At 39.5% G+C, this 15,984-nt stretch overlaps 1 protein-coding gene across 1 annotated transcript in view; it reads right to left on the reverse strand.

Annotated features, from left to right (window-relative positions):
• The window catches only part of LOC106535305 (neurabin-2), a gene marked incomplete at its 3' end in the record, with an annotated part of 26,351 nt that overhangs the window by 4,899 nt on the left and 5,468 nt on the right, over positions 1–15,984 (reverse strand). Inside the window, 1 exon segment of the mRNA XM_014032289.1 lies at positions 1,144–1,276. Within this exon segment, the coding sequence (XP_013887743.1) occupies positions 1,144–1,276 (133 nt within the window).

Below are 15,984 nucleotides of genomic sequence, written 5' to 3' on the forward strand. Positions count from 1 at the left end.
AATAAATAAATAAATAAATAAATTTTGCTTTTACCTACACTTCTGCTGCTTTAACATTTTATGTAAAATTTTGACACTTTTATCAACTTTCTACTATTTTTACATTTTACCCAGCCCTTTCCTACCGTAGCCTTACTGTTCAATTTAGCTAAAACTTTGTTAATTTAACTTTTATCTACTCTTTTATTAATTTTAGCTTTTACCTAACATTTTGCTACCTTAGCTTTTAGCTAGAGTTTGTCATTTTAGTTCTTGCTACTTTTAGCTTTCAGCTACTGTTCTAATGTTTCTAACTTTCAACTAGTATTTTGATACTTCAGCTTTTAGCTAGTGTTTTGTTCAGTTCAGCTTAACTTTTGCTACTTTTAGTTTTTAGCTTATCTGTTGCTGCTTTTTGCTAGTATTTTGTTACATTTAGCTTTATGCTAGTGCTTTACTCTTTTTAGCTGTTAGCAAGCCTTTTGTAAAACCTTTAGCTTCTTGCTAGCCTTTTGATGCCCTTATTTTTTTAGCTAGCCTTTTGCTCATTTTAGCTTTTTAAAATGCTACACACATACCTTTGTAGTAAATCAACTAAAATATTTAGACTATTTTTAATGAAAAAATTACTATAATGAGCACAAATTAGAGGCTGTCTGAAGACTGAGATTTTTTATTCTTGATGTAAACAAGCCATCATTGATTTACAGTAATGAAACTCTAATAACACCTAAATTTAATGGCTGGGGGTAAAGTTCTTTAGAAAGTTTAACCCTTTTAGCCCATCAGTGGTACATGGGTTATCCTATGAAACAAACAGAAAGCCAAATATAGCTATTTATGCATATATTAATGCAGCATAATGTTAATATTGTGGCTCACAGGGGAAACATTAAAGGAGAAGACTTGCACCATTTCACCTCTGCTGCCTGCTGGAGAGCCGGATGGTTAGCAGAACGCAGATGGTGAAGACTCCAGGCCCTTTTCACAAAAACAATCTAACCCTTCTAATGAACACAGTGTTTGCATTCTGTTTCTATTTGTACTATTTATGCAGCGAGCCAGCAAACTGGTCGCCTCCAGCCGCTCAGAGTGCTGGAAACATTTCTGAGAGCAGACCGAAGAAAAAAAAATTCACGGCTCGTAGAGAAAACAGACTGAAACCTTTCTCCAGCTCCACGGGGAACAGTTCCAGCCTCTCCACCCTCTTCTCCAGCTCATACTCCGCCGACGCTGCCATGGGGTCCACGTCTTCATTGCGCCTATCGTAGTCCTCGTTGGGGTAGGTGGCAAACACCTACGGGAGGAGGCAAAGACTTGATCAGGGTTGGTCACGTGAATTTAAACCACTAACGGAGAAGTTTCAGCTGGTACTCCTTTTTGGGTTTCCTGAAAGCACAAAGGCCAAAGATACACTGGCCCTCATGCGAGAACACGTTCTTATTCTTATCCTAAATTTCTCTTACTTTTGTTGGTGCGAATTGTTCGAACATGCCACATCAGATTCAATAAACTCTTTTATCTTCAGGTAAAGTGTGTAAATGAGCTGCGTAAACTGATGAATGCATATCCAGGTGCTCACGCACGAGGAGAGGAGATTTGAATAATTACCCACCTAAAAAAACACCATATAAGGCTATATGTTTCCTGCCCCACATACCAGGAAGTGTTCATTCATAAATGACATCGCAAAGTAAAAAGAAGAACTTTACTAGTTTGGAGATTGAAGTCCTGCTCTCAGAGATCCAGAAAGAAAAATGTCATTTTTAGCAGTGTCAGCTGTGGAATTAAAGGAGCTGCTAAAGCCGAGGAATGAAATGATGACTACTGTTAATACTGTGTCTCCTGTGGGACGTATAGTCACAGAAATAAAAATCTAAATCATATTCATCTCTCTCTAGTCCTGCTCCGGTTTTTCTTTGGTCAAATGTTTTTAATTTAAGTGTAAACAACTGTGTTAAATAGTTTTCATTTATTCAGAAGAGCAGCCGTGCACCGCACCCGGCCGTTGCAAGTGGCGTCAGATGTGGTTCTGAAAAAAAAAAAAAAACATTTTAAAATGTCTCCAAAATATTACTGGCACTTTGGAGAAAAAGCTGATGTGCTGAATAAATCTCAACGAAAACTAAATTTGATTTTAAAAATAACCTAATTTATAAAGCTCGTTAGGAAACGAGACAAATTAAATTTCAATTAATGCATAATTTAAGTTGGTTTGTAGTTTGAGATCTTCATATTAATATTGTAGTGCTATACAACTGCATTAATAGCCAATTTAGTCTACATTATCACATTTAAAATTCTAATTCAAACAGAACAGCCTACTGTCAACATAATTATTGAGTGTGATTTATTTTAAACCCGAAATATCTTCAAACTAATGAAATATAAAAGTTATTATTGAAGAAAATCCATCTAGATAACAGCAGACTGACTGCTCATAAAATATACGACAGGTCTGGACCACTCATGAATTTTGTTCGTATCTAAAGAAAATCTTAGAATATGAGAAAATTGATGAACGCCACAAATTCTCCTAAATCACTCAAACGCACAACTTAAGAACAAATCTGCTCGTACGAACGGTTCTCGCACAATGCCCAATGTGTTCTCCACACCCACCCCCTGCAAATAATGATGAGTCAGCGAAGCTAATGCTAATGCTAACACTACAAACTTGTCTAACCACCTGAAAAACCACCATGAGCCGGAGGAAAGCCAGAAAATGTGGACCTAAGCTACAACAAACTCGCCTCCAGGGAACAATGGAAACAAATCTACTCACGATGCTCTCCGTCAATCTGTCTCTAACGGGCAACATAACGCTGAAAAGAGATCATGCGGGCGGTGGCTGTTAAAATGAAAAAGTTAGTTGGATGATTTGCAGAACGCAGGATAAGTGATTTAGAGTCGAAAACAAATGACATGTCATCTTATAATTACCACAATTAATCATAAGTTCATTTATTTGCCAAATACAATTATCGCAATTCTTTGCTAAACCCTATACGACCAAGAGTTTGTAACATAAATCAAGACTTCCCAGAACTAAACAAAAAAACATGTCTAATTTTCCTACTACACAATCCATAAGACCAAAAAGAGTCCAATAAAGACAACAATAGGACATTAAATTAAATATTTGATTTAATTCTGATTATATAGATAATAAATGTGCTATAGATTAGCAGGAGAGGAAGAGTATATTCAGCTCCTTTGCAGCAACTGATTTTAAAAAGACAGACGTTTCTTGTGCTGCGTTATCACTTTCTCATCTCAGTTCTCACATTTACTCCAAAAATAGTAACTGCTAATGAAAACAGATTCACGTCCTGTGAACTCTGATGGGTGTTTGATTCAGTTTCTCTTTCAGTGACTCACATCAGGGAATCATGGATGTGGAGCAGAAAAGATGCAGTTTTATTCAGATAAAAATCAAACATTTTGACTTTGTGTGAAACGACTGACTGATCCAGGAAAGTTGCCATTTTATGCACTTTACGGAAAATAAGCTGCGATTCAAAAGAAAATTAAAGAGAGATGATCAAATAAAAATGTGGGTTGGAAGGCGACGGGCGACATGCATTCATTCAAGAGCCGCTCAGTCTTTTATTTGAACGCAGCATTTATCGGGATTATAATTAGTGCTGGGCGGTATACCGTTTTGTACCGAATACTGGTTTTTATTTTTGTTATGATATGAAATTTTTCAATACCGGACATTCCGGTTTAAATAGCGGAATGTTTCGTCGCGGCCGCCAGTGAACTGTTGTTTCCCGGGGGACATTTTTCCTTGCTGCACCGCTATGGGCGTTAGCATGCTAATGTTTGGAGCAGCTAGTTGCAGCCGCGGGTGGCGATTCTGCTGCTTATATTGACTGACGTTTAAAAAAACATCCTGTTTTCGCCGTCGCTGAATGTAGTAAACACCTCTTCGGTGATGTGCAGTTAGATTTAACACGGTTAGTTAATATGGAGACGTTATGCTGATGGAGACTTAACGTGCTTCTATTGTGAAAAGCCTGCGGGAAGTAGTTCGTAGTGGAGTTGGAATTGACTGGTGTGCAAGGTGAGTCGTGCTGATAAGCTTTAATAAATAACAAAACAATAAACCCAATCATAATCTTTTCTTAACCCTCCTCCTTCACGACTGGACCAAAATGCGTGACTACTGTCTCCAACCACCAGTCAGAGAAGAACAGACACAGAGGAGGGAAACAGCGACACAGACAGAGGTACAGTAAAAGAAAAATAAAAGTCAATAAGCAGGGTTTGTACATTTTATTACAGTATCAGCTGAGCTGTGATGAAAAGAAAAATAACGTCAAATACCGTGAAACCGGTGAAAATGTTGAAAATACCGTGATATAAAATTTTGATCATATCGCCCAGCTCTAATTAAAATCCAACACTCAGAGGGTGCAGAGACAAGCTGAGACGTGTTTTCGTGGTTTGATGATAACCGACGGCCGCTGTCAGCGCCYCCACCAATTTGGTTTGATCGACTGTTTGGACAGAGAGATCCGCTGCGTTTCCTCCAGGCTCGTGAGCTCCATCGTTTCACGGCTTTAATCAAAGGCGTGAGAGGCGCCGGATCAATCAGCTCTGATGGAGACAGAGGCTTCTGTTTTTCAGGGCTCAACTTCCCACACTCACTCTGTCCTACCAGTTTATATAACCACCTCCAGCATGCTAATGGAGGCCTTCTGCTGCTCAGACACACACACACACACACACACAGCAAGCTGAGCCTTTAAAAGCCTCAATTTCTGTCTTCCAGGGTGATTATGTATGCAGCACCTTACACACTCCAGTAGCCAGACTAATTCAGAGCTGGACCTTCTCCTCCTTTGATTCCATTTTCTCAACTTCTCTTCCCACAAGCTGCCGCGTTCCCTTCAAGTAAAATCTTTTCTCCGTCCCATTTTTGGTATTTTATTKGTCTGTTGTGTTACTCAGTAACAAGTGTGGCCAAAAAAAGCAGAAAATAAAAGTGAAGTGTTTCGCTGCCCCCCCGGGTCATACAGTATGGCCCCCACAGTTGCCCTGGAAACTCCACAGAATTCAGCTTGTTGCTTTTAACAGCTCCTCTGAATAAAAACAGCCTTTACCCCACACCTCTTTCACAAATTTTGAGATGCAAAATCACTTTGTCAAGAATGAATTATGGTGTTAAGGCAGTTTAACAATATAGAGTAAAGGAAACAGTGACTAAACTTAGCACAGAAAGTAAGGGAATTTGTGTTTGGTAGATTGTTTCATTGTTGTAACAACGGTTCTTAGTAATAAAGCTTATATTATTTAAAAGCCTGTTAATTTCCCTTTAAATCAGAGGTGACCAAAGTAGGGCCCGAGGGCCAAAACTGGCCCACCGAGCCATTTGATTTGGCCCACCAGCGGTTGTCCTGTTTACTAGATTATAATTATGTTAAGATTAAATATAAAATACAAGTAACTACAAGAGACATTTAGATTAGATTTAAGCCCATATCTAGATTTGCACACCTTATAAGACCACATATACACAAATTTTAAATTATTAAAAGTCCCATGAGCCTTTGCTGCCTGAGCATACGTTGAATTTTCTCCATGTCCATGGGCTGAAACAAAAAATTAAAGTGGGCAATCACAGTGGCTGTTAGCTTAATCATAAAAAATAAAACTAATTTACTTAAGTATTTGCATTTCTTTTATTATTGCATTTGGCCCATGGCCCTCAGATTGATTTTAAATTTGGCCCTCAGGGAAAATGTTTGGGCACCCCTGCTTTAAATGGTGCCAAATTTTGTAAAGAGCATGCATTTATGGGTTGCACACATAAAAAATTAGCAAAATCTTCTCTGCCAAACAGTTTATTTTGCTGTTACTGACACACAGTTTCTGGTACCTCCAGCTGCTGCCAKTCAGGTGCCCGCTGTAGGATTTATTCCCAAGAAGCACTGTCACAACAAAGAAACAGTCTAACAAACACAGATTTCCTTACTTTTTGTGCTAAGTATTGATAAAGTAGACTAAAAATATATTTTTAAAGCACTTATTACATCACGTCTGTATCTGATCCTGTATAAAAAAGAACAGCTTATATTAAATGATTAAACCAATATATTCTTCTAAGGTTTAAGTTGCTTTGCATGATGGAAATTCACTTTGGGTCAGGTCCAGATCTGACCAGCCACTCTTCTCACTGATATCTACTGCAGATAAGATACTGACAGATCATAACCTCTCCACAGAAGCCCACTCCAAAAACTCCAAAACATGTACAGGGGTTAGACAATGAAACAGCTGGTTTTAGACCACAGCATCCCTTTCAGACAGCTTCCTCTTGCGTCCACAGTTAATCCTGTTGGATATGGTTGGTCCTTCTTGGTGGTATGCTGACATTACCCTGGATACTGTGGCTCTTGATACATCACAGTGTTGTCTTGGTCACAGATGCACCAGCAAGACGTGCACCAACAATTTGTCCTCTTTTGAACTCTGGTATGTCACCCATAATGTTGTGTGCATTGCKATATTTGAGCAAAACTGTGCTCTTACCCTGCTAATTGAAGCTTCACACTCTGCTCTTACTGGTGCAATGTGCAATTAATGAAGATTGGTCACCAGTGTTTCAGTTTCATTGTCTAACCCCTGTACATTAAATTATGAGCAACTTATCAAATTAGCTTAAAATAAAGYCACTGAAAAGAAAATATCAGCCAATATGTCTACATGAACATTGAAACATCACAAATTAACTCACAAATGATCAAGAACTACGTTTGTACTTAATTTTCACATTTGCTTTGAAGTCTTTCCAACATGAGGAAGCTACTTATGCTACCGTTTTCCTACTGTTTCCAGACATTTAGCTAAGCTAAGCTAATAATCTCTTGGCTACGGCTTCATACTCACAGTGCAGCATTAATCTGTTTACATAACAGTAAATSTTAAAGTACTTGTGACATCACATTTTGGAAGTAAATACAAATGCATTTTTTTTGGAAAGATAACATGAAAAACATAACGCAAAAAAAATCACGCTGCTGAGATGAACAGTTGTTGAGATATTCACATGTGACGTAACAGGAAGTGATGTCAAAGGGGAAAATCTGAATGTAAACAGAGCTTTGCTGCAATAGATAAGAACACAGAATAAAGAAGAATCTGATGTTTCTTTAGATTATTTCGAGTCATTATTGCAGATGAAGAATCAGAGCTCAAATAATATTGTTTCAGTAAACAAAGACCAGAGATCCTTTTCTGAAAGAGTTCCCCTTTGATGTCACTTCCTGTTTCACTTTGCCTGAGCCAAAATGAAAAGTACATATGCCAGTTATGTGGCAAAATGGGTAAAATCGTGTGTATTAAGTTTATTAAAAATACACATTTTCTGATAGCTTTTTTATTTGAAAGATATGCACGTCACTTTAATATTAATCATGCAGTTTTAAAGTTTTCTGAATTGCAATTCAATTATTGGTTTAGATTTGATTTGTGAGGCTAAAATCGAGTGTTGACACGTTGATCTTAAATAAGGGTTTGCTTTTGTGTAATAAAAAAAAGCAATTGACAAAATGGAAATGCTAATTAATAACAGGTTCACTTGGAGTTAAAGGAATCGTGGAGAAGCAGATCCCTACTGTTCACCACAGCATGGGAGCAGCACGGAAGTCTAATGGGTTTGATTTAGGTTACCTTTGTATTTCCAGGGATTAACAGAACGTGGATTAAAGACACACAAATAAAAACACACTTGTTTCCATGACGAGCAGGCAGAGCATGAAACAATAACGGCGCTGCGCTGTGCRGCTCACGTGGCACCGCTTCCCTTCTCGACTTTAAAGCTCAACAGGCCACAGCTGGTGGCTGACGCTGGCCTGGTTTTAACGGAGGAGCTGGAGAACGGGGAGGCCGCGCAGCGTGACGACGTGGCATTGGAAGCACCGCCGTGCTTCTACCGACACAAATTAACACTTTCACTTCCAGGCTGGGAGGAGGACTTTCTTTCCCCTTTTAGACAGAGAGCCCACACGGGGCAGACAGGCTGATGTAATGAGTGGTAGATCACCTCCTCGAACGGAAAGGTGGATGCCTTTGGGCGATAAACATTGGGATTAAAGGCTAGGCGGCGGAGCTGGAAGGGGAGGGGTGGGCAGGGCTGGAGAAGGACGCTGTTCCAGTTGTGGCAGATAGTAGGTCAGAGGAGCTAACAGATGGCCAGGAAACTCCCTTCCTCCCTCCCTCTGCCTGGGAGGTCCTATAAAGGCTCTGTGGAGCCACCAGCTCACAGGCTGGGACTTTAAGGAGCACACTCGAGGCTCTAATGAATATCAAAAGCGGGCAGAAAGTGACATTTTTCTCCCTGAAAACGGTGAAATAGAATTCAAATGAACGTGTCGCTCCAGCGTGGCTCCATCACTCTGACCCTCAGGCTGCGACAGAGTGACACGCTGGTGTTAACGGATGAGGCTGTAACCTCCACCATCCATCCATCCTCAGAGCCCACAGCTGCAGGTCGACCGCTGCGTTTCTTTCCCTTCGACTCTAAAACCGATCTATATTTGGATTTAGACAATAAGATTTTACCTCTCTGCTCTAAATAAGCTAAATCTCAAATTATAGGGCTGCATTAATATATAAAAGCTTCTCGTAAAGGGTTTCAGATCCACCGAGCTGCATTCAGATGGTCCCTTACTGCCCTTACTGGAGGAAAATGGCTGAAATGTACTTAAACAGTGTTGTGGTTAATAGGTTAATGCTATTGCAGCTCAGGGGCGGAGTTAGACTTTTTTGCAAGGGGTGGCCAAGGTGTTTTTATTATAATTTTTTGAGGGGGGGGGGGGCACATACAAATAATGAAAAGCATGCTGAATATTCAAGATGGCTGCCACAGCTAATTCCAAATTTAATTCAGCTTTTTAAAAAATATTGAGCTAAAATTTTGTGTGATCATAGCTAAACATTTTTTAAAGCGTTGAATGCTAGTCACAACTGAAGATTAGTGCAAAAGTAACCAAAAACTATCTTGAAAATATACAAAAAATACACAATCCAAGATCCTCACCCATTTTTAAATTATTTGGAGTGGCCAATCATGTGCCAGAGGGGTGCCACCCTGGCCACCCCCTCTGGCTCTGCCTTTTTATTGTAATTTCGGCAATAATATTGCATTTAAATGCTTCAAACCTGAAGCAAATTCAGTGTGTTCAGAGTGCTGCCTCTGTCTCAACTCTCTGAAATCAACTCATTATTAACGCGTCAAAAAGCACAGAAAGGTTATATTAGCTTCAGAGTTAAGCACCTGTCATTCTACCTGTCAGCAGTTTAACAGCAGCACCATTAACTGCTTCCCCACAGGTTAAACAAGTGCCAGAGAATTGTTTCCAAATCCTCCTGTAAGCGGAGGATGATCCTGGTCCTGGGTGCTCGACATGCAAACAGAAAATAAGAATGCGGCCTCAGCAGCCGTCAATTCGGCTCAATCTTTCCCTGCCAATAAATTGGATATGAGGGGTTTGGAGAAACAGTTGCGAGGAACCAAAYCCCGTGTGTGTGTTTTTTGGCCAACAGTCATGTTTGGGCTTAACTCTGACCCCGAGGAGAGGCACGGCAGCATGAGAATAAGGTCAGCCACGAAGGGCTAACGTCAGACTGCATCCACTGTTACAATATCTAATATCTCTAACATGGATCCACATCGATATATTGATTCAACAATTAAAAATTCAATTAATTCAATCTAGGGTTGGGCGGTAATCATTTTTTTCATACAGACGTATCAACTTTAGACAATCCTGTGGTATAGGATATTACCAGGGTAAAGTAGAACGGGGCAGGGTGTAGGGGGTATGGTTCAAGTAGGGGTCTCTGCGGACGAGTGGGCGTGTCCCAACGAAAGGCGATTCTAAAGCGACACACCTGATTTGACGGACTTTTTTGAAGGGACACACCTGATTGGACAAGAACAAAAGGGGTGTTACTGTACGGCACCACTTTTTCTGGAGACCCCTTACTTGGGTCACATTTCTCCTGGTTAACCTTAGTGCTGGGGTCAGGGTCAGGCTGTATAGAGGTCAAGCAGGGTCTAACAATACCGTCATGTAGGCCTTGTAGCCCACAGTGTTTATGCTTTAGACACGCCCACTCTTGTGACACGCCCACTTTGATTCCGCAGATAACCCCTTCTCATATGGTCTGTGGCTTTTTGGGTTACTTTCACCCGCTTTCGCCTTCTTTCTGCTGAAATTCATTTAAATTTCGCATCTTATAACGACATGGTTCACAATATGATACAGTATATCGCAATGTATTGCGGTACTGTAAGAAAATGTGACAGATTGCCTTTTTATTCTCCAAAGGATTCTAAATTGAAAAAAACTCAGTATAAAGAGAACACCATGCATAAAATCTGATTAAGGGACAAATATTACAACCATCTTGGTCAGACCTTGTAAATATGTGTAATCCCGTGCCATTGTGTGAGATAACTTAAGTGCTTGAAGAACGTGTTGTGATTAACTCTCAGCTACTACCACATCAGATTTTAGCTCAATACCTGTGGAACTGACTGAGCTGTAACCATTTATGGTGTTTTTTTTTTTCTTTAGATTTGTTGGCTGTGGCAGCCATATTGAATTGAACTGACTCCAAATGTTGGAGATGCACGTCCAAGTTATTGCAAGTTTCAGTAGAATCCATCCAGTGGCTCAAGAGATGTTTTCCTAACGAACAGATGAAGGTTGACGCCAACAGTTGAAGGTGACATGTTTTTAAATACTTAAGTTTCAAACACTTAKGCCCATTTTTGTAGTTTGATAGCAGAGGTATGATTATCTAGCAATGAAGAAACTTTTTATTTCCATACGAATTAAAAGACACCAACAATAGAAGACTTGTTTACATCCTTACATGTTGGAACCAGAGTCTGACCCAGAGCCAGAGGAGAATGAAGARGACGAACCTGCTTATCCCAGTGTCCACGATCTTATTTTACATTTCTGTTAGGGATGCACCGATAGGAAAATTTCAGCCAATTTCGATATCCGATATAATTATTGCTGTTATGGCAGATAACTTATATTTACGACATTACACAAACACACAAATGTACAAACACACTTGTGTCTTTTTTCAATACCTTAAAAAAACAACCAGACCTCTGACATGGCTCTACTTCAGTTACTCCTGGCTGTGCAACATCATCTAACACTATCGTGATCAAACAGATACCACTCGACCAACCATTTCCCCTCTCAAAACAGAAACACAAATCTAAAAAAGTGGGAAATCAATATCGGACATTAATATTGGCCCAGTTTTACTTATTGGACTGATACAGATATTCTAAAAAATGACCAATCTCGGCCGATACCGATGTTAATGCCCATTCATTGTGCATCCCTAATTTCCATAGCAAATATTGTCACATTATTGTTCAGAAAAGAGAATAGAGAAATCTGAACGAGCTGAAAAACATGACCCAAACCAGACATTTAGCTAGAGGGGTTTAGCTTAAAGTGTCAACACCCTCTTCCAGAATCCTAAAAGCCTAACCCAAACAGGGTACAAATATCTCTATGCAGCACCAGGAGAAACTACATTCAGATTTTCTCCACTCCTAACGTCTCCAAGTACACAACAAAATGCATTTAAAGGTTAAAAATGTGGATTTTGCATATTTCCCCTTTATTGCTAAAGTTTTTAACAAAGTCACACAAAAATATGTGTTGTAAATGASAGCTACTGCCACACCATTAACTCGTTTGTGGTCGCCTTCATGAACCAAATGCCTTTAAGCTCCATTTAGTTGTCTTATTTCCAACAAAGTGAAGAATACTTTATCATGGCACATCCTGATAACGAATAATTACAACTGCAGAGACAAACACTTGAAGAAGCTGATGGCGCGTATCCAGACAGTCCAGTCACGTGTGACTCTAACCAGCGTCTGCATTTCTGACGGCTCGGATGAGCCTGAGCAGCACTTCATCCTGAGCGAGTCGTTGCATAACGTGGCTCGTCACAACGTAAGCGAGTGGGTGCAACCGCACAATTGCACCCCCCCTCCACACACACACACACACACACTGCAGGACTGAGAAGTGGGACAGCATGACCTTGTTGATAATCTGTCTGATCTCCCACCCCTCCTGGCTGTGAGTACGCTCTGCAGGAGAGGCTGCAGGGTCACTGAGTCCAAAGTAACACACCGGTTAAGGATACGGTGACATATGGGGATGAATTTATTCCTCACCTGCTGACCTGTGTCACCACAAGTGACCCTAAAGTTACCTTTAAGTATTTCTGTATTTTTCAGGTTGTGGCTCTAGCAGAGCAGCCTGACGTTCAAAAACACAAAAGTGAATATACGTCAGTCAATTCTAGAGACACTGAGCTAAAATTTAAGGTGGCGGTAGCCGAGACTAATCACTAACAACATAAGTTGAGCACCAACGTATTCCTGTGAATCCTTGTTTAAAGAATTTGCCAATAACTAATAAGAGCCAACTCTGTCCGTTAGCAAAATGTCTAAAGAACAACTGGATGGACTTTAATGAAACTTTCAGGAAATAATCACTGGATGGACCTTTGCAGCTGATAAACTTTTGAAGCCAACCAAATTCAAGATGGCTGCCACATTCAACTGACCTCAGCAAGTTTAAAAATTGTTACAATTTGATACATTTTGCAAAGGTTTTGCTCAAATCTGTTGTACTTGTAGCTGAAAATCATTCAGAACAAATAATGCAAATGCTACTCATTGTGTGAAATTGCTACTTAAAATTATACCATTAACTGGCGGCATCATCCATAATTGTCTGTTAGCCAAATATCTCATGAACTACTGGATGGAGGGTAATAAAACTTTCTGAAAGTAATCACTGGATGTACGTCTATACCTGATTAATGTTTGGAGCCAGAACAATTTTAAAATGGAAASCACAGCTAATCAAAATTAGCAAACACAAAAAAAGGCTGTAATTCAGTCAGTTTTACAGTTGTGGAGTTAAAATTTGGTGTGGTAGTAGCTGAGAGTCACTCACAACACATAATCCAAGCAGAGGATCTTATGATATCGCGAGTGTGTGTGTGCATGGTGTGATTGTCAAGGTTTTACCAAAACAGCTAATCTTATTTAGATGAACTCCTTTACTCTAAGCCTTTAATTTTAAGAAAACAAATGTTTTCTTCTGTGAATTAACAGCATGAAAGAAAAATTATATATATATATATATATATATATATGTCTCCTTGAACAGGCATTAGAAACTGTGTAGGCAGCAGAAACAAGGAACAAAGACTGAGCAAGCAGCGACAAAAGCAGAAAAAAAGTGTGAGGAGGCAAGTAGGTGATGAGTGAGCAAGGTGATTTTGGTGTATGAAAAATAAATCTGATTATTTCTGCGTTGGAGATTTGAGCCACTCGTTTTATAAACGGGAAAGCTCTTCTCATTAAACAACATAATTAAAAATCCCAACTTGCTTTAAGGCAACGTCCAGAAATTATTTTTGACACAGAGCGAAACAGTGAAGCTGACGCAGATAAATAAGACATGAGAGGCAGCTAATAACTGCGATGAGGCGGCCGTCAGAAGACCACGAGAGTGCTGCTATTTTTAATAATGGGGTGACAGGGAGCAAAACGGGACAAAGGGAGTGAGGGAGARAGAGCCTGGTGTGAACCGAAGCATTTTGTTTGTGAGGACAAAGAGAGACCACTGTCAGCGACAGTGGGACTCGAAACGAGGAGGAAAAAAAAGCTTTAAAACTGGCACTTCCTGTTTAGAAGACAGCAACGGCATGACATTTGAGCTGCCCCTCCAATCTGACCTTGCCGTCCCCCCTGACTATTCTCCTCCCATTTACCCTTGCATCAGTCTTCAAAACAAAGGCCACACTGATACAGTATGAAAGGCCTCAGAGGGGGGCTTTAATTTTTAAAGAATTCAGAACGTAAATCTGAAATAGGGCTGCACCATATTAGAAAAAACGGGCATTGCGATTTTTTTCTAACCCTGCGATATACGTATATTGCAATATGAAAAAAATACAGTAATTTCCAAAGATGACTTGAATACTTCCTCCGCAGCTCAAGAATTCACCGACAACACTTCTCAGAAAAACGTTGCAATTTTTGTCCCAGAAGTTTCACAACAAAGTGAAAGTTTTAGCTTTTTTGATACAAAGCTGCCCACTCCTGCTGGCGGAAGCAAKCCGTCAAAATAAAAGCCGTAACGCGCGACTGTTTAGTGCAATGACTTTTGGTTTAGTGCAGGAATGGACAACTGGCGGCCCGCAAGCCACATCCAGCCTGCAGGTGACTTCCGTCCCACCAATGAGCACCCACATACCAATTTAAAAGAAAAATTAGTAAAAGCAGCTCTCAGATTAATTTTTGAAAACTGCAAAAATGTATAAAAGTGTTTTAGTGGCACTGAATTGGTTGTAATGACAAAGTTTGCCACTAGATGGCCCCTCCGATGCAAATGCCAGACAATTAGCCGTGGCTAAGAACAGAGGAGAGAGAAAACTGACATAAAAACACGTGCCAAGTGAAATGGGAGGTAGACTATCTGTTCACAGAATTTCAAGGCAAACCTGTGTGTTTAATCTGCTTTGGGATGCTGTCTGCCATCTAGATTTTAATATAAATCGTCACTACAGCACGTTGAACAAAGCTAAATATGAGAAGTTTACTAAAGTTGCAAGTACATAAACAATAGAGACTTTTTACCAGAACCACCTGGAAGTAACTCAAGACATCTTGGGCTGTTGCACTTTAGTTTGCTTAACAGTGCTGGGCACAGCTAACCAAAAAGGTTCACTAACCAATAATCCACAAGCTCTGCTAACACTAAACCACTAAATAACTAAAAACATTAGTGGAAGCCAACACTAACTGCTAAGACAACAGTCAGGCTTRATCTCCTTCCAGTTATCAGTTGTTAGTTTTCCATTGGTTTAATTTGAAGGTGGGCGGGATCATCTGTGGCAAATCAGCCAATCCAAACCACAGTGTCACTTGTCATACATCTAGTTTACCCCAACAGAATAAAAGCGTTCTTTGATTAAATGCGTATTTTTATACATATAGTTTGAAGTTGATCAAACATCAAACAGAAAATAATTTCTCTCATACTTTATGCAAAAATCAATTTTRGTAATTGTTATTTAAATATTAAATATTATTTTATTTCTATTTGACGCTCTTAGTTAGGGTTTTAGTTGCTAAAGATGCTGCAAGCTACACACACGGTGAGTGACACGTCCAGCACTGCTTGTAAGAGGATATACTGTAGTTTTTATTTCATTTGGGATAAATGGCCTAAAAATAGAAGCTTTAAACTTGACTTTTTTTAGATTAGCGGAACCTAATTTAGCAGAATGTACCCAGCCGCTAACGGTTTCCAAAGTTAGCAAAAAATCGAATCCCCTAAATGAGAAGCCTGTTCCGCTATTAGCAGATTAGTGCATCTGTGGAACTAACCACTGTCACTAAAGTGTTTACTTTATTGTTTACTTCAAACTTTTCATATTCATATTTAGTAGACTAGAGTACAACAATTATAGGTGCATTTGAGCAAAAAATATGTTCAATTGCTGCACTGTATGTTGATTTAATAAACATGTGTACTGTACATTTATATATATTACATATATAATGTTCTAATATTACATTTGGGTGGGTGTGCAGCACTATGTGGCCTCTGGTAGTGTCATTAAAAAATTATGGCCCCCTCCATCATTTAAGTTGCCCATCCTGTTTTAGTGGTTTAGTCCCTAAATAACACAATGATTTAATTTGCCTCCTACATGGCAGAACCTGCAATGGGACATTGCACATGTTTATTGAGATGATAATTCTAAACAGGATATATACACTGGGTAAAATAAGTATTGAACACGTCACCATTTTTCTCAGTAAATARATTACTAGAGGTGCTAATGACATGAAATTTTCACCAGATGTTGGTAACAACCCAAGTGATCCATACATACAAAGAAATCAAACCATAAATG

This window comes from Austrofundulus limnaeus, unplaced genomic scaffold, assembly GCF_001266775.1.
Source record: "Austrofundulus limnaeus strain Quisiro unplaced genomic scaffold, Austrofundulus_limnaeus-1.0 Scaffold7, whole genome shotgun sequence".
Taxonomy (NCBI): Eukaryota; Metazoa; Chordata; class Actinopteri; order Cyprinodontiformes; family Rivulidae; genus Austrofundulus; species Austrofundulus limnaeus.